Genomic DNA, 18,776 nt, shown 5'->3' with positions numbered 1-18,776 from the left:
CTCCCAAGTGTTTTCAAGGCAAGTACATAGATGTGAGCATTATAGGTTGAATAAATCCTTTTCCTACACGTAACTCAGGGACGTTATCACTCAGCTCCCTGAAATTAGTGCTATTCTATCTGTTCTCAGTCTGGAAGTCAGTGGATGGATCATATGTTTATTTCTTTAGCTAATAAGCCCAGTGGAAGAACCCAACAAAGACTTGATTATTTTATCGTAAAACGGATCAATTAAAACACACAAATATTTATTTTAGTAAACAGTAAGTTAACTAGGGACTTCCCTGGTGGCTCAGTGGTTAAGAATCTGCCTGCCAATGCAGGGGACATAGGTTCGAGCCCTGGTCCAGGAAGATCCCACATGCTGCAGAGCAACTAAGCCCGTGCGCCACAACTACTGAGCCTGAGCTCTGAAGTCCGTGAGCCACAACTACTGAGCCCATGTGCCGCAACTACTGAAGCCCTCATGCCTAGAGCCCGTGCTCCACAACAAGAGAAGCCACTGCACTGAGAAGCCCGCGCACCACAATGCCCCACTCGCCACAGCTAGAGAAAGCCCGTGCACAGCAACAAAGACCCAATGCAGCCAAAAATAAAATAATAAATAAATCTAAAACATAAAAAACAAAACAAAAAACAGTGCGTTAACTAGGTAAGTCCTTCGATGGCAAATGCCAATATTTCTGTCAAACTCCTAGAATACTTAATACTTTAAATAATGCATTTAAATATTCTGACTCAAGACTTTACACAATTCTTTCAAGTTAAAAAAAGTTACTCTGATTATAAGAGAGGAGATTTAAAGTAGACCAAACGTTCCACTTCAAAACCTGCCCATTTAATGATACAGGAACAGCACCAGGTGCAAGAGATAGCTGGCTGTCCTTGTGCCTAGCCAGGGTGAGGCCTGGGTCTGCTGCCCCGCCCCTGCGCAGCCAGGCCCCCACACCAAGCCACACCAAGCCTGGCTCAGGAGCGCACTGCTCCATCCCTTCACACCCAAACTGACTAAGGGGGGCAACTGTGGGACAGCCTGAGGGAAAGAGACTGCAGAGCTGACAAAAACCCTATTCCCCAACCCTTAGTCCCTCTAATCTTACCCAGGTGCACAAATACCACAACTGCAAACAGCTCAGAGAGCACAGTTCCGCCAGTCCTTTTCACATTTTAAAAAATGTAACCAGATTTCCCTGGTGGTCCAGTGGTTAAGAACCCGCCTGCCAGGGGACATGGGTTCGAGCCCTGGTCCCGGAAGATCCTACATGCCGCAGAGCAACGAAGCCCACGCACCACAACTACTGAGCCTGTGCTCTAGAACGCGTGTGCCACAACTACTGAAGCCCACATGCCAAAAGCTCGTGCTCCACAATGAGAGAAGCCACCGCAATGAGAAGCCCACGTACCACAAGAAGAGTAGCCTCCACTCTCCACAACTAGAGAAAGCCTGTGCGCAGCAAGGAAGACCCAACGCAGTCAAAAAAAATTTTAAATAAATTTAAAAAAAAAGTAACGGGATTTCCCTGGTGGTCCAGTGGGTAAGATTCTGTGTTCCCAATTCAGGGCGCCCAGGTTCAATCCCTGGCCAGGAAACTAGATCCCACATGCCACAACTAAGAGTCTGCATGCCACAGCTAAGACCTGGCAAGGTGTAAGTAAGTAAGTAAGTAAGAAAGTAAAGTAAGTAAGTAAGTAAGTAAGTAAATAAATAAATAAATAAATATTTTTAAAAAATGTAACTGAGCATGCGTTTGCATACAGGAAGCATTAAGTAACTTTGGAGTTAAATTGCAATTGGATACTTTTTGTAATATTTTGGATTAGAACATGTACAGATATTGTCTCTCTGCTAGAGCTGATTCAGTAGCAGAGTAGACCAAGCTTTTACTCTATTGGAAACCTATGGAAAAGTCGTGAAGGACAATGAATGCTAGCACACCCTTCTTCTAGTTTCATCAACTGTTAACATTCTGCCACACTTGCTTTCTCCCTCTCCACCCCCACGCAATTATAAAAATATTATTTTATTGCTGAACCTTTTAAAGTAGGTTGCAGACATTTCTTCATCTCTAAATACCTCACTGTGTATTTCTAAGAAAAGTACATTCCCTGATATAACTGTATACTGTTATCAAGTTCAGAAAATTTAACACTGATCCAATATTTTATCTAAAATAGATTATTTTCAATGAATAACTTTAGACCCTCTCCCTCCCCATCTTTAAAGAAAGTCAAGGTGAAAATTACAGTATGGTATATTATTACCTGGAGCTGATCTGGATGAAATCTCATGGGGCCAAATTGCACATCAGCTACTGCTACCTGCAAGAAGAAGATCTGCTTAAAAATGAGAAGAGAAAAAAAAAAAGGTAAACTTGCTTAAATTTTTCTCTCTCTAATCAGTGCCAGAGATGAAAGTGAAATTTCTACTCTAGAGAAACATTACGTTAATACTTACTAGACAGAGTATCTCCTATAAACTCCAGGAAAGGTGGAGAGTGGGAAAGGACAAATAAAATAAGTCTGATCCCGGCTTTTCCTTTCCTAGCTGTGTTTGACTCTAAGTGAATTACGCAACCTTCAGCCTCAATTTCTCATTTGTTACAGAGATCAAATGGGATTACAATATAAAGAGCCCCCAAAGATTAGACACTGAATGAACACTGGTCCCTTCCATGTCTACTCCCATCTTTCCCCTGATGGATAGTGAACTCTTACATCCAAAATGGCACAAAAATAATGAAATCCAGCAATCAGGACCGTGGGACATCACAGCCAAAGACACCTTGTTGAGAAACAGTTGACACTTTGATTTTACAGAGGAGCACACTGCTGATCAATAAAGGCCTACTGGGAATTCGCTGGAGGTCCAGTGGTTGGGACTCGGAGCTCTCACTGCTGGGGCCTATATTCTATCCCTGGTGGGGGAACTAAGATTCCACAAGCTGTGTGGTGGCCCGGGCAAAAAAAAAAAAAAAAAAAAAAAAAAAGGCTTATCTATTTGAGAACTTAACACCAACACACAAAGATAAATACAACGTCATAACCAAATCCCAACAAGTAATAAGAATCATAGCACCAATGGACAGCTCAGCATATACTGGGCACTGTGCAAAGGGCTGAATGTATGTTATCTCACTGAATCTTTGCAACATGCTGAGAGTTTACATTGCAAAACTGAGGCTCCAAGTACTTTGTTTAAGGCCACACAGCAGCAAGTGGCAGCTGGGATTCCACTGACCAGTCTGTTTAGTTCTATAAACTGTGCTGCAAACCCAGAGCCACTGGAAGGTTTGGGATGTCTGCACGCTGCATAAAGGAGCAAAGGGAGGGAGAACAGAGAGCTAAACTCCAGTCTCAAGTCATGAACCCTGGCCCTGGATTGCTACCTGGAAGAAGAGACACCTTTGTGTGATTTTTCCAGGAACACTGTATATATGGGTTGAAGGGATCCCTACCCTACTCTAGGCCTCTGGGTGGTGGTATGATTTCACACCTAAAACACAGCAGTAGCAGAACTAGATCTATAAATCTTCCCTCGAGATACTTTCTAACTGCCTGCTCTCTTCCGGCAAGCAGTGATCTATCCTACGGTAAATACATGCAACAAAACCTGCTTAGTGATGGAGGAAGTCCATGTATATTTTTAACTGCTAGAAGCTGACATCTACTAATCACGGGACACTGACTCAGTTTCTGATTTGCTTTGTAATAACTTCATCTCTCAGAAGGAGTAAGGATGAGGGCCGCTACTACTCTAGACTTGAGACGGAGGAGGCCTCTGTGGTGGGGTGGAAGGGTGAGCACACACATCCCATGGCACCGTCTATCCCCCGGAGCTGGGCAGCCACAGGCCAGCCTCATCGAGAGCTGGATGCCAAAGCCAGAATTTCTGAGAGCAGATGATCCAGGAGGTCCAAGAGAATCTTAAAAGAGAGAGAGGTGCTCTATGTAACCATACTCCCACAGTGCAGTGAGAAGGAAGTGCAGTGAGAGAGACCAGTCTGAACAATGAGTTTATTGTTGGTTTTTATGAACAAAGTTTAAAGAAATGAATGAATGAAAGAACAAGAAATGATATAGGCCTCCTGCTTGGAGAAGACAGTGGAACTACTCAGGAAAAAGAAAGAGAAAGAAGAAAATGACAGGAAAAAGAAAAAGAAGGAAACTCATTTTGCTAATTTTCTACAGTGGGGTGGGGGGGGGGGGGAGTTTCATAAAAGAAAACAGAAAACCCATCAACAGGAGGGCTGTGCCACCGCCAAGGTAAAGCGGTTGTTGGACGGGATGTGGGTCCTCTGTGATATAGGGTCTGTGTGAACTGGGGGCTGCAGGCCTCTCACAGAGGATACTCATGAAATTTGCTATGAAGGATCAAGTAGACAAAAGATAAAGTCTGAAAGGAAAGAAAGAAAATATTTATGAAAGGTGTAAAAACATATACTAGGTCACAAAGAAAACCTTAAAATATATTCCTAAAAGTAAAACTTGTACAGTTTTTATTTCCAACCATAAGGCAATTAAACCAAAATTAAAAACATAAGAAACAAAATTAAAAATAATTTCCCCTCCCTGGAAAATTTTTAAATGTTAACTCATGTAATTGCTGGATCAGTGAGGGAAACACAAACTACACCTACACATTACTTGGAAAATAATAAAAATGAGAACATCATGTAATAAAACCCTATAGGATACTAGAAAATTTTACTCAGAGGCAAAACTCAGTGTCTTAGATCATTTTGTCATGAAACAAGAATTAAGAAAATATATTAAGCTTCCAAATCACTAAATTTGAGAAAGTCAACAGTACAAACTTAAGGAAACCAGGAGGAGAAAAATAAGTTAAAGGCTATAATAATAAAGCTTTAAAATGTTAATGACTAGCTTGATTTTTAAAATACATATATATGTATACTGCATAGCGCTGGTCACAAGCTGAGGGAAAAGATAAAAGCATGGATGGCTGAGGGCACAAGTCTCATGCTTCCTGGGAAAACAATTCTGAGAACATGGTCTACACCAAAAGTGGGTGAAATCACTTCTATGAACAAAGGACAGCATAACTTTATGATCTCAATTTATAAAAATAACTTACCATTGCATTAATGCTAAGAAATAAAAGAAGCTATACATTAAGTCTTTTAAAGATCATGGATTCTGCCTCAATATAATTTTAGCACTATCATTTTAAAATATTAATGTTTCAGCAATTCTATTTTACCATTGAACACTTACTTTATTTACTTAACTAGACTGCGTTTTAACCTTACATCCTGTCTACGGGGTATATCCGGCTCTCAGGACCTCTGTCGAGCGGTGTTCCAGCAGAGCCAGACAACTACTTACCACTGCCCCCCCCAAAATAACCACCACCAGGAAATCTGATGACATTACTCAGTGAGCAGACGTCAGCAGTGGGCCCTCAAAGAGTAAACAACTTCCCAACTGCTCTGGATAAGGGGGATCGGAACTACTAGAATTTGTGTATTCGTCCTTTCTTTGTGTATGAAAATCAGAATCAAACTGACCTAATGCTTCAGCCCATAGCCCTCTTAATAATTATTTTTCACATTAATATTTAGAAGAGAATTGTAACTTTCAAATCAATTTTAATAACGTAGCTGTCAGCTTCAAAAGCAAATTATATTTTTAGGTAATACAGATACAACAGTATATTCATGACCTGATATCAGTAATTACACAAGTTGTTGAGTTTAGTCTTATGGGTTTTTAAATATTTATATATTTATTACGATTTACTATTAAAAGAAAGATTGCTAAATTGGGATATCAGATAAGGATGATGTCTGTCTGTGTTTTAATATCTTAGGGACTTCCCTGGTGGTCCAGTGGTAAGACTCTGCACTCTCAATGCAAGGGGCCTGGGTTCAATCCCTGGTCCCTGATCTAGGGAACTAGATCCCGCATGCCGTAACTAAGAGCTCATGTGCAGCAACTAAAAGATCCTGCATGCTGCAACTAAGACCCAGCGTGGCTAAATAAATAAATATTTAAATATTTAAAAATACATATATCTTAAAGTAATTTTTTGTTAACATGGCTGACGGAAATTGAAAAAAAAAATTATTATTAGACACCTAGATGAACCACCTATCAGTTTTCTTTTGTTGGCCTAACTGACCTAACATCGTGACACAACAGGACAAAGTTACTATGCTATGAATCTTGGTCACCAGTGGGGACAGGAGAGGAAAGGGATATATAATTCCAACCTGTCTAAATATTGTACTCCCCTGACCCTCCCTACCCCTTGCCTGCTTTTTCTTTTTAATGTAGTTTTAGTCACCATTTGCCACACTGTGTATTTTATTATCTTATTAAAGGACTGTCTCTCCCATTAGAATGTAAGTTCTACGAAGACGGGGATTTATCTGCTTTGTTCATTGCTATATTTCCAGTACCCAAAACAGTGCCTGGCACATGGTAGACATTCAAAAAGTATTTCTAAATGAATGTTTACTCAACAGCTAATCTTTTTGAACCAATCATTTATCTAAAAAGTCATACTCATGCCAGCTTATACCTATATACGTGTATATAATACAGCACTTCCAGTTTTCCGAGTATTTTCATATATATTTTATTTCATAAAGGAACACAAAGGAAGGAAGAAATCTTAGGGAAAGTCTAAGCACTAGGAACCACAGAAGAATCATGTGATCTTTTTCTTACATTCCTTCATTAGAAAGTTATGCTGGGATCAACTTATATTAATTGTTTACAAACCTAAGAACTACAGTAAAGACATAAATAAGATTTTGTCTTGAGCCATACTGCCCCTCCAGGGTTTCCCTGTACAGCCAGTGGCCATCTTGTCTCTGTCTCTCTGGGCAAAGAGTGGTAACTTGATCAAAGGGCCACAGCCTGGATAAGAGTTAGGAGACACCAGTTCTCAGGTGGGAAGAATCAAAATTAACCCAGACATTTGTGGATCGCCTACTTACTACGTTATAAGCCAAGAACAGAGGTAGGTACTGGGAGTGCAAAGACCAAATGCCTACTCTGTCCTTGAGTAGTAGGAGGGGAAAACATAAATGATGACATCATGGTGCAGATTTAATAGAGAAAGAAGGTGTCTACTGTGTACTAAATACTTCAATCCCAATCATATTTATGTATTTATTTATTTACTTTATTTTTTGGCTGCATTGGCCTCCTTGTTGCACTCGGGCTTTCTCTAGTTATGGCGAGTGGAGGCTACTCTTCATTGTGGTTTGTGGGCTTCTCAGTACGGTGGCTTCTCTTGTTGCGGAGCACGGGCTCTAGACCTGTGGGCTTCAGTAGTTGCAGCACACGGGCTCAGTAGTTGCGGCACACGGGCTTAGCTGCTCCAAGGCATGTGGGATTTTCCCAGACCAGGGATCAACCTGTGTCCCCTGCATTGGCAGGCAGATTCTTAACCACTGTGCCACCAGGGAAGCCCCGCAATCATAATTAAATCCAATTTAGTCCTTACCCTATGAGTAAGGTAAGCTCATTAACTCCATTTTATTGATGACCAAACTGAAGCTCAGAGCAGTCCGGTTAAAGTGCTGGTAAGTGGCAATGGGGGGAACTAGGTCCAAGTCACGGGAACTTAATTCCCATGGTCTTTTCATGCTTCACTGGGAAAGGCCTAAAATCACCTGACCCTAACCTGTATTTTCAGCTAGATAGCTGAAATAAGACCAAGAACCCGGAAAGCAGCATCCATCCATTTGACACATCTCTGCTGAACACACATGATGTTTTCTAATGGTTTCCTAGGCACCCGGCATTCAACAGAGAACAAGACAGATAATACCAGTACACAATACGGAGGGATTTGATGCAGAGTCACTGGGTTGCTATTTTGAATCAGGGTCAAGGAAGGCCTTTCAGAAGTGGCCCTGAGGAGGCACTGCGGAAGGTGAGCTCTGAATGACAAGGAGTCAGCCAGGCCAGGAACGGAGGAGGGAGCAGCGGGCACAGCACAGAACCTAGGGTGGGAACAGGGGTGACATCTGAGGAAAGCGGCAGGAAGAGCGCCGACATGAGCTCACTGGCTAGGCAAGAGCTGTGAGAGGCAGGGCTTTCTAAGCCAGGACAAGAAACTTGGGTTTTATTCTAATTTTCATGAAAGGCCACTAGAGAGTTTTACACAAGGGAATGATATGGTCTGACTTTTATTTTTTAAAAAAGATCCCTTTGGGGACTTCCCCAGCGTCCAGTGGTTAAGATTCTGTGTTCCTAACGCAGGGGGCACGCGTTCAATCCCTGGTCAGAGAACTAAGATCCTGTGTATTGTGTGGCACAGCCAATAATAATAATAATAAATGATCCCTTTGGCTACCTGTGGAGAACAGTCAGTGGGAGTGAGAGTAGAGGCAAAGAGACAGTAAGGAAGCCTCTATAGTAGTCCACGGAGATCGGCAGATTAATTTGGGGTGTGTTTTGGAGGTGGAGGGATCAGGACATGCTGACCAAATCCACTGATTCCCAGACCAGCGTTATGACACCTGACTTGAAGTTTTGTATCAGTGTTGTGTGGAAATTTGGGGTTCTGCAGAGCATCCTAGTAGAAGCTGGTGTGGATTTGCTTGGTCCTTTCCAGATCCACCCACAAGATGGCACCAAGACCTGCCCTGAGGCAAAGCTCCTCCCTAGCTACTTCTGCTGGTCCTTCTCCCAGAGCAAGCAAAATACTCCATTACCCATGTTCAATGTCCTAGTCTCTTTTTTTCTCCCCTTACCTGTTCTTAATTTGCCCTTCAATCAATTTAAACAGCACATATTTACAAGAAGCCCTTTATATGTTACCTCAATCGGATGCCAAAATCAAGTCACATGCCAGGGTGAAACTGTTCAGGTCCTTTTTTCCCAAACCCATAGTGTTGGGCAAAAAATAGTGTCTGGATTACATAAGCTATTTAAGGAGCTTAACACAATTCCTGACACTGAGTAAATGCCCAATAAATTCTAAATATCCACAGAAAAGGTTTTCCAAGAAGTTTTTGCTATGAAACTATAATTTTACATACACACACACACACCCCCCCCCACACAGAGGCATTTTTAAAACTGTATTTTTCCAAAGAGCTATTTCTTTCATAGCACTAAGGTAATCTCTAATCATGATACCTTGAAATACTGTACAAAGGACTCACTTCTTAAATATTATATTAATGTAGCTGATACAGGGGACCTGAAGCCCTGAAAGAAGACTGCCTCTGAAGGTGAAAACAGAAAGAATCGACCCAGAAAAAAATGAGGCTAGCCAACTGAGGGATCAAACCAGACCTTGAGCCTGCCTTTAACTGTGGCACTGCAATGTAAGAATCCTCAAATCCAACTGCAGAAATCATGGTGGCCAGGTTAAGAATCTACTTCTCCCTCACCCCCTCCAGAAAGAGGAGACTGACCACCGTATCCACCTGTCAGAATGAGAAGGAGGGTGTACAGGCTGCTGGGGAGAGGGAAGCCAGAGGTTGAGAACTCAGTGATACTGATACGGCTCCCTCCCAGAGAAAAACTGAATCCAGCAGGCATGGATGATCTGGATATCAAAAGCAATATTCCTAACTATAAACTAATAAATTAGCATCCTGCCTCTCTCTGGGACGTGTCTATTCCAGGCATATTTGCATTTATCAATCATGTTTCTCTCACACCCTGCACACTCAGACAGCAGTGAGCCTTGTTCAGAAGGCTCTATAACTGCCTGCCCACCTACCTGACCACTCCCACCGCCCCGACTGCCAACAGCAGCCTAGGTTTTACTGGGTTATCGTAATGAACTTCAATGCCATCCAAAGGGATTACACTGCAAATGATGACCCACACAACAGAATACATTATCCAGAATCATCCAAACTTCCCTTCACCGGTATTCCTGAGATGGGACAGAGAGGGGTTTGAACTCTGACCACTTGCCCCTGAAAAATTGTAACTTAGGCAAGTTTTTTCACTTTGCTAAGTCTCACCTGGAAAACAGTGACTGTGAAGATGAAATGATATGCAGCTCTCTGCACAGTGCCTGCATACAGTTAAGTGTTCCAAAGCATGTAGCCATTCTCACTAGTGAAAGGGGATGCATCAGCCACAAAGAGTCAAACTGCTCATTGCAACCTCCTTCTTGTGTTAAACCATCAGACGCTCCGAATGGTGTCCTCAGCCTGAGGGTCTACTGTTGAAACCATCTCCCAGTCCTCTTCTGTGAGGGCTACCCAAGGATTCTCGGCAATTGGCCTATGCTTTTTTTTTTTTTTTTTAAACAAATAACACTCATTTCTTTAAAGCTTATTTTTGGACTATTATTCATTACTAATTATGTCTAATTATAAATTTCAAATAACCAGCTCAGAAAAATCAAGGAGGAAGTCATTTTCTTGTGTCCCAAAGAAAACTGAACTTTGAGTTTCAGAGGAGAAACCACAGGAAGAGAAGGAAGTACATAGTAAAGGCCCTAACAGCATCAACAGAGTGTGAAGAACCCTTCGGGCAGATGAAGGCCTTTGTATCAAGGATGGAGTTAGGGATGAGGGTCGAGGGGAGAATGGCTGGAGTCCTGGCCCCAAGCCTTGGAAAACCACTGCTTCCCCCCTCCTTGCAAATAACAGCAACCGCCCAGGCTAGAGATTTCCTAGGGAGACTGTCTTTTCCCAGGGCAGCTTCTTCCTCAGGGTATTAAGGTAAAATCTTAACCAGAAGTTGTCTAGTATTTATACTTTTAACATGAATACTTACATCCTCCAAACTCAATATATTTTTAAGACTTTTTAGGTTTACCACAAAATTAAGAGGGAGGTACAGCGATTTCCCTTGTACCCCTGCCCCAACACATGCACAGCCTCTGCCATCAGTAACATCCCTCACCAGAACAGTACCTTTTCTAACCAAGGGTGAACCTACACTGACACATCATAATCAACCCAAATCTATACTTCACCTTAGGGTTCACTCTTGGTGTTGTGCATTCTATGGGTTTGGACAAATATACAGTGATATATATCCATCATTATAATATCATATAGAGTATTTCCACTGCCCTAAAAGTCCTCTGTATTCTGCCTGTTCATCTCTCCCCACCCCCTACCACTGGCAACCATTTATCTTTTTACTGCCTCCATAATTTTTTGCCTTTTCTAGACTACCATATAGTTGGAATCATACAAGTATGTAGCCTTTTCATCTTGGCTTTTTTCAGTTAGTAACATGGACTTAAGATTCCTCCATGTCTTTTTTTGTGGCTTGATAGCTCATTTCTTTTTGGTACTGAATAACATTCCACTGTCTGGATGCACCACAGTTTCTCCATTCACCTACTGAAGGGCACTGTGGTTGCTTCTCAGTGTGGACAATTATGGATAAAAAGCTGCTGTGCACATCCTTGTGCAGGTGTTTGTGTAGATATGTTTTCAGCTCCTCTGGGTAAATACCAAGGAGAGCAACTGCTAGATTCCAGTTACTAGATAAGAGTATGTTTAGTTTTGTAAGAAACTGCCGATATGTTTTCCAAAGTGGCTATGCCATCTTCCATTCCCCCAGCACTCTTTGCCGCCCCCACCCCCGCTGCTCCACATCCTTGTCAGCATTTGGTAGGATCAGTGTCCCAGATTTGGGCCATTTAAACAGGTGTGGAGTAGTATCTCACTGTTGTTTTAATTTGCATTTCCCTGACGACAAAGGATGTGGGGCATCTTTTCATATGCTTATTTGCCATCTCTATATCTTCTTTGGTGAGGTGTCTGTTATGGTCTTTGGCTCACTTTTTAATCAGATTGCTCATTTTCTAATTGTTGAGATTTTAAGAGTTCTTTATATATTTTGGACACCAGTTCCTTATCAGATACATCTTTTGCAAATTTTTTTTCCCCAGTCTGTGGCTTGTCTTCTAATTCATTTGATATTGTATTTCACAGAGCAGAAGCTTTTAATTTTAATGAAGTCCAGCTTATCAATTATTTCTTTCATGGATTACATCTTTGGTTGTTGTACCTAAAAAAGCATCACTAGAACCAAAGTCATCTAGGTCTTCTTCTATGTTATCTTCTAGGACTTTTATTGTTTTGCATTTTACTTTTAGGCCTATGATCCACCTTGAGTTAATTTTTGTGAAGGGTGTGACGACATCTGTATTTAAATTCATTATTTTGTATATGGATGTCCAGCTGTCTCAGCACCATTTGTTGAAGAGACTATCTTTGTGCTATTGCATTGCCTTTCCTCCTTGCTCAAAGATCAGCCGACTGTATTTATGCGTGTCTATTTCTGGGCTTCCAATTTTGTTCTTTAATATCGTATTGGCTATTCTGGGTCTTTTGCCTCTCCATGTAAATGCTATAATCAGTTTGTCAATATTCATAAAGAAACTTGCTGAGATTTTGACTGGGATTGCACTGAATCTATCGATAAAGTTGGGACGAACTGACATCTTGACAATATTGAGCATCCCTATCCACCAACATGGAATCTCTCTCCATTTACTTGGTTCTTCTTTGATTTTGTTCAGAATTTTGTAGTTTTCCTCATATAGATCTTGTACATATTTTGTTAGATTTATACCTAAGTTTTTTATTTGATTTTTGGGTGCTAATGTAAATGGTAGTGTTTTTAATTTCAAATTCCACTTGTTCAGTGCTAGTATATAGGAAAGCAATTGACTTCCGTATATTAACCTTGTATCCTGCAACCCTGCTATAATCACTTACTAGTTTCAGGAGTTTTTCTCTCTGTTGTTTTGGATTTTCTATATGGACAATCATGTCATCTGTGAACAAAGACAGTTTTATGTCTTCCTTTCCAAACTGTAAGCCTTTTATATCATTTTCTTGCCTTTCTGCATTAGCAAGGACTTTCGGTATGATGTTAAAAAGAAGTGGTGAGAGGGGACATCGTTACTCTGTACCTGATCATCATAGGAAAGCTTCAAGTTTCTCACCATTTTAAGTATGATATTTGCTGTCAGTTTTCTGCACATAGTCTTCATCAAGTTGGGGGATTTCCCCTCTATTCTTAGTTCACTGAGTGCTTTTATCATGAATGGGTTTTGGATTTTGTCAAATGTTTTCTCTATCTACTGATATGATCATGTGATTTTTCGTTTTTAGTCAGTTGATGTGGTGGATTAATTAATTTTCTGATGTAAAACCAGTCTTGCTTACCTGGGTCTTTTTATACCTTTTTGATTTGATTTGCTAATATTCTGTTGAAAATTTTTGCGTCTATGTTCAGGAGAGATGTTGGTCTATAGTTTTCTTTCTTTGTAATGTCTTTATCTGGTTTTGGCATTAGGGGAATGCTGGCTTCATAGAATGATTTAGAAAGTATTCCCTCTGCTTCTATCGTCTCAAAGAGATTGTAGAGAACTGGTATAATTTCTTCCTTAAATGTTTGGTAGAGATGATCATGTGGTTTTCATTCCTCAATTTGTTGATGGGGTGTATCACACTGATTGATTTGCAAACACTGAAAAATCCTTGCATCCCTGGGATAAATCTCACTTGATCGTGGGGTATGATCCGTTTAATGTATTGTTGGATTCAGATTGCTAGTAGTTTGTTGAGGATTTCTGCATCTATGTTTATCAGTGATACTGGCCGATAATCTTTTTTGTGGTATCTGTCTTTGTGGTATCAGGGTGATGGTGGCCTCAGAGATGAGTTTGGGAGTATTCCTTCCTCTGCAATTTTTTGGAATAGTTTCAGAAGGACAGGTGTTAACTCTTCTCTAAGTGTTTGATAGAATTCACCTGTGAAGCAATCTGGTCCTGGACTTTTGTCTGTTGAAAGCTAATAGAAATTCTTGAACTTATAGAACAGATGAGAGAACAGCCTGTTAAAACCAGTTTGCTTGTTAAGTGCCTTCACTGATTAATTTCACTTTTTGTTATTTTTCTTTGTTTCTCTTTAACTGCCTACCTTCCCAGCTTCTTCCAACCCAGATTTCTTTTTGTTTGTGTTTGTTTGTTTTAACAGGAACTTGCAGTCAGCTCCTGCCCAGTGAAAGCCAGCTGGGGATTAGTTGGGACCACCAACCCTAAAACTGGGCCTGTGAAGATGTCCAATGGATGGCCTTGTGATGTCAGAAGGCTGGAAAACTCCACTCTCAGATCATGCTAAGCAGCTCTATATATATATATATTTTTTTTTTCGGTTGTGCTGTGTGGCTTGCAGGATCTTAGTTCCCCATCCAGGGACTGAACCCAGTCCCTTGGCAGTGAAAGCATGGAGTCCTAACCACTGGACCACCAGGAAATTCCCTTGTTGGGAGTTTTGTTTGTTTGTCTTTATGGCTGTGTTGGGTCTTTGTTGCTGCACATGGGCTTTCTCTTAGTTGCAGCTAGAGGGGGCTACTCTTCATTGGAGTATGTGAGCTTCTCACTGCAGCATGCGAGCTTCTTACTGCGGTGGCTTCTCTTGTTGCAGAACACAGGCTCTAGGCATGTGGGCTTCAGTAGTTGCAGCACGTAGGCTCAGTAGTTGTGGTGCATGGGCTCAGTTGCTCCTCGGCATGTGGGATCTTTCCAGAGCAGGGATCGAACCCGTGTCTCCTACATTGGCAGATGGATTCTAAACCACTGTGCCACCAACGGGAGTCCCTTGTTGGGAGCTTTTTAATCACAGTTTCAGTTTCAGTACTTGTGATTGGTCTGTTCATATTTTCTATTTCTTCCTGGTTCAGTCTTGGGAGATTGTACCTTTCTAAGAATTTGTCCACTTCTTCCAGGTTGTCCATTTTATTGGCATATAGTTGCTTGCAGTAGTCTCTCATGATCCTTTGTATTTCTGTGGTGTCCATTGCAACTTCTCCTTTTTCATTTCTAACTTTATTGATTTGAGCTCTTTCCCTTTTTCTCTTGATGAGTCTGGCTAAAGGTTTATCAATTTCGTTTCTCTTTTCAAAGCACCAGCTTTCAGTTTCATTGATCTTTTCTATTTTCTTCATTTCTATTTCATTCATTTCTGCTCTGATCTTTGATTTCTTTCCTTCTACTAACTTTGGGTTTTGTCTGCTCTTCTCTCTCCAGTTGCTTTAGGTGTAAGGTTAGGTTGTTTATTTGTGATTTTTCTTGTTTCCTGAGATAAGATTGTACAGTATTCCTATAAACCTATGGGATGCTTTTGCTGCATCCCATAGGCTTCTGGGTCATCAGGCTTATGTTTACATTTGTCTCTAGGTATTTTTTTAATTTCTTCTTTGATTTCTTCAGTGATCCATTGGTTGTTTAGTAGCATACTGTTTAGCCTCCACGTGTTTGTGTTTTTTACAGTTTTTTTCTTGTAGTTAATTTCTAATCTCAAAGTGTTGTGATTGGAAATGATGCTTGATATGATTTCAATTTTCTTAAATTTCGTGAGGCTCGCTTTGTGGCCCAGCACATGACCAATTAAGGAGAAGGTTCCATGTGCATTTGAGAAGAATGTGTATTCTGCTACTTTAGGATGAAATTCTCTATAAATATCAATTAGGTCCATCTGGTCTGATGTGTCATTTAAGGCCTGTGTTTCCTTATTGATTTTCTGTCTAGATGATCTGTCCACTGATGAGAGTGGGCTGTTAAAAGTCCCCCACTATTGTGGTGTTACTGTCGATTTAACCTTTTATGGCTGTTAGTATTTGCCTTATATAGTGGGGCGCTCCTATGTTGGGTGCATATATATTTATAATTGTTGCATCTTCTTGAATTGATCCCTTGATCATTACGTAGTGTCCTTCTTTGAAGAATCAATATTGTCAAAGTGACTATACCACCCAAGGCAATCTACAGATTCAATGCAATCCATATCAAATTACCAATGGCATTTTTCCCAGAACTAAAACAAGAAATATCTTAAAAGTTGTATGAAGGGACTTCCCTAGTGGCATAGTGGTTAAGAACCTGCCTGCCAATGAAGGGGACATGGGTTTGAGCCCTGGTCCAGGCAGATTCCACATGCTGCGGAGCAACTAAGCCCATATGCCACAACTACTGAGCCTGTGCTCTAGAGCCCGTGAGCCACAACTGTTGAGCCTGTGTGCCACAACTACTGAAGCCCACACACCTAAAGCTGGTGTTCCGCAACAAAAGAAGCCACCACAATGAGAAGCCCATGCACCACAGTGAAGAGTAGCCCCCGCTTGCTGCAACTAGAGAAAGCCTGCACACAGCAACGAAGACTCAATGCAGCCAATAAATAAATAAACATTTAGAAAAAAATGTGACATGTCCATATAATGGAGTCATTAAAAAAAAAAAAGGTGTATGAAGACATAAAAGACCCCGAATAGCCAAAGCAATTTTGAGAAAGAAAAACAGAGCTGCAGGAATCAGGCTCCCTGACTTCAGACTATACTACAAAGCCACAGTCATCAAAACAGTATGGTACTGGCACAAAAACAGAAATATAGATCCACAGAACAGGACAGAAAGTCCAGAAATAAACTCACACACCTACGGTCAATTAATCTACAAGAAAGGCGGCAAGACTGTACAATGGAGAAAAGACAATCTCTTCAAAAAATGGTGCTGGGAGAACTGGACAGCTACATGTTAAAAAAAATGAAATTAGAGCATTCATTAACACCATACTCAAAAGTAAACTCAAAATGGATTAAAGACCTAATTTAAGACCAAATACTATAAAACTCTTAGAGAAAAACATAGGCAGGACACTCTTTGACATAAATCACAGCAATATATTTTTTGATTCATCTCCTAGAGTAATGGAAATAAAAACAAAATAAACAGATGGGACATAATTAAACTCAGAGGATTCTGCACAGCAAAGGAAATCATAAACAAAACGAAAAGACAATCCACAGAATGGCAGAAAATATTTGCAAACAATCCAACCGACAAGGATTCAGTCTCCAAAATTTACAAACAGCTCATGCAGCTTAATAGAAAAAAAATAAAATAATGGGCAGATGGACTTCCCCGGTGGCTCAGTGAGTAAGAATCTGCCTGCAAATGCAGGGGACACAAGTTCAATCCCTGGTCTGGGAAGACCCCCCCGTGCTGCAGAGCAACTAAGCCTGTGCACCACAACCACTGAGCCTGCACTCTGCAGCCCACAAGCCACAACTACTGAGCCCACATGCTGCAACTACTGAAGCCCGCATGCCTAGAGCCCATGCTCTGCCACAAGAGAAACCACTGCAATGAGAAGCCCAAACACTGCAACAAAGAGTAGTACCCACTCTCCGCAATTAGAGAAAGCCTGTGTGCAGCAACGAAGACCCAATGCAGCCAATAAACTTATTTATTTATTTATAAAAATAAAATATAGTGGACTTCTTGTAGATAACATTTTTTTTTCTGCTATTTACTGTGGGAATCTGGTCAAGCTGCTGGAGATAAATCTCACAATGTTGTGGGGGCCCCCCATGCCACAGGGCCCCTGGATATGTAAACTCTCAGTTACCTGCACTAAGCTACCAGCAATTCATCAGTCAGAGTTCAGGTTTTCCTACCTGGCACTGTTTGGTGTGGATGTTTCTCCCCATGAGTCTCCTGTAAGCAGCGACTCCCTGTATTTGCCTAGCTATACAATCCTGGGGGCAACAATTTACCCTGTGTCTTCTCCTCTATTATGGATTTAAGAACAGTTGCTAATTTTTCAATCTGCTCAGCTTTCATTGTTGTTAGGACAGAGTGCTGACTTCCAAGCTGCTTATGTACAGAACTGGAAAACAGAAGTCTAATACATTTAGAATAATATTATGTGCAGGAAGTCTCAAATGACAGTCCAAATATACTTGTTAGATCACAGTAGTCATAATTACACAAGTATTTTGGAAAGCAGGGAGTGTCAAAGGGGATGTGCATCTCTGAAACTGGTGCAGAGAGGCATCCCAGCACCAACCTCCCTGGGGCCGCTCTCTGTGTCCTTTGACATGTTATGGGCAGGGGCAGGCAAACTGCCCTTATTAGTGCATCCAAAACAACCACTTGTTAATAACCACTGGTGATGAGAAAGTGTTATTTTAAGCATTTTACATTCCAATATGCTAGGCTGTTATTTATGTACGGTGGTTTAGTAAGTCTCAGTTATGATTTAGGAAGTAAGTTCAGGGTTTTTGAGTTGACTTATAATGAATGGTAATTTTTCTCACTCAAAACAGTAAGAAATGACTCCTAGTTGAAATTTTCACTAAAAGTATGTATGTTCAGGAAACAATTACTAAGTTTAAACCAAAACTGCCTATGCGTACCCTATGTCCCAGAAGTGAGAATTTGGGTCTATTCACAAAGATCTTTAAGGGGACATGTGCAAAGATGCTTGTCCAGGGTTATGCATAGTGGCAGAGAGTTGCAAGGAATATAGATATCTTGTTGTTTGTTTGTTTGTTTTTTGGCCATGCCATGCAGCATGTGGGATCTTAACTCTCTAGCCAGGGAATGAACCTGTGCACCCTGCAGTGGAAGGGTGGAGTCCAAACCACAGAACTGACAGGGAATGCCAATATGATAGATCTTAAAAGCATATGTTGGGCTTCCTAGGTGGTGCAGTGGTTGAGAATCCGCCTGCCAATGCAGAGGACACGGGTTTGATCCCTGCTCCAGGAAGATCCCACATGCCAAGGAGCAACTAAGCCCGTGCGCCAAAAAAAAAAGCATATGTTAAGTGAAAAAAGAAAATAGAATGGGATCTGTAATACGATTTACATAAATTAAAATACATAAGCACATAATAATAGTTTATAAGAACACATAAAAACAAAATGACATAACATTAAACACATTAGAATGGTAGGAAGGGAGGGAGTAGAGAACCAGATATAAATAAACCAAACAACAAAAAAAGAGAGGGACCT

At 41.0% G+C, this 18,776-nt stretch overlaps 1 protein-coding gene across 2 annotated transcripts in view; it reads right to left on the bottom strand.

The window, feature by feature from the left end:
* Positions 1-18,776, bottom strand: part of PDE8A (phosphodiesterase 8A) — a 148,987-nt gene that overhangs the window by 73,280 nt on the left and 56,931 nt on the right. The window contains exon 2 of one of the 2 annotated variants that reach the window (XM_057720858.1): positions 2,262-2,318. The exons of the other annotated variant lie outside the window; for it this stretch is intronic. Within the exon in view, the coding sequence (XP_057576841.1) occupies positions 2,262-2,318 (57 nt within the window). The remainder of the gene's footprint in view (positions 1-2,261; positions 2,319-18,776) is intronic. 2 annotated transcript variants of the gene reach the window in all.

Source organism: Hippopotamus amphibius, chromosome 2, assembly GCF_030028045.1.
Source record: "Hippopotamus amphibius kiboko isolate mHipAmp2 chromosome 2, mHipAmp2.hap2, whole genome shotgun sequence".
Taxonomy (NCBI): domain Eukaryota; kingdom Metazoa; phylum Chordata; class Mammalia; order Artiodactyla; family Hippopotamidae; genus Hippopotamus; species Hippopotamus amphibius.
This window is presented reverse-complemented; position numbering and strand designations above follow the sequence as displayed.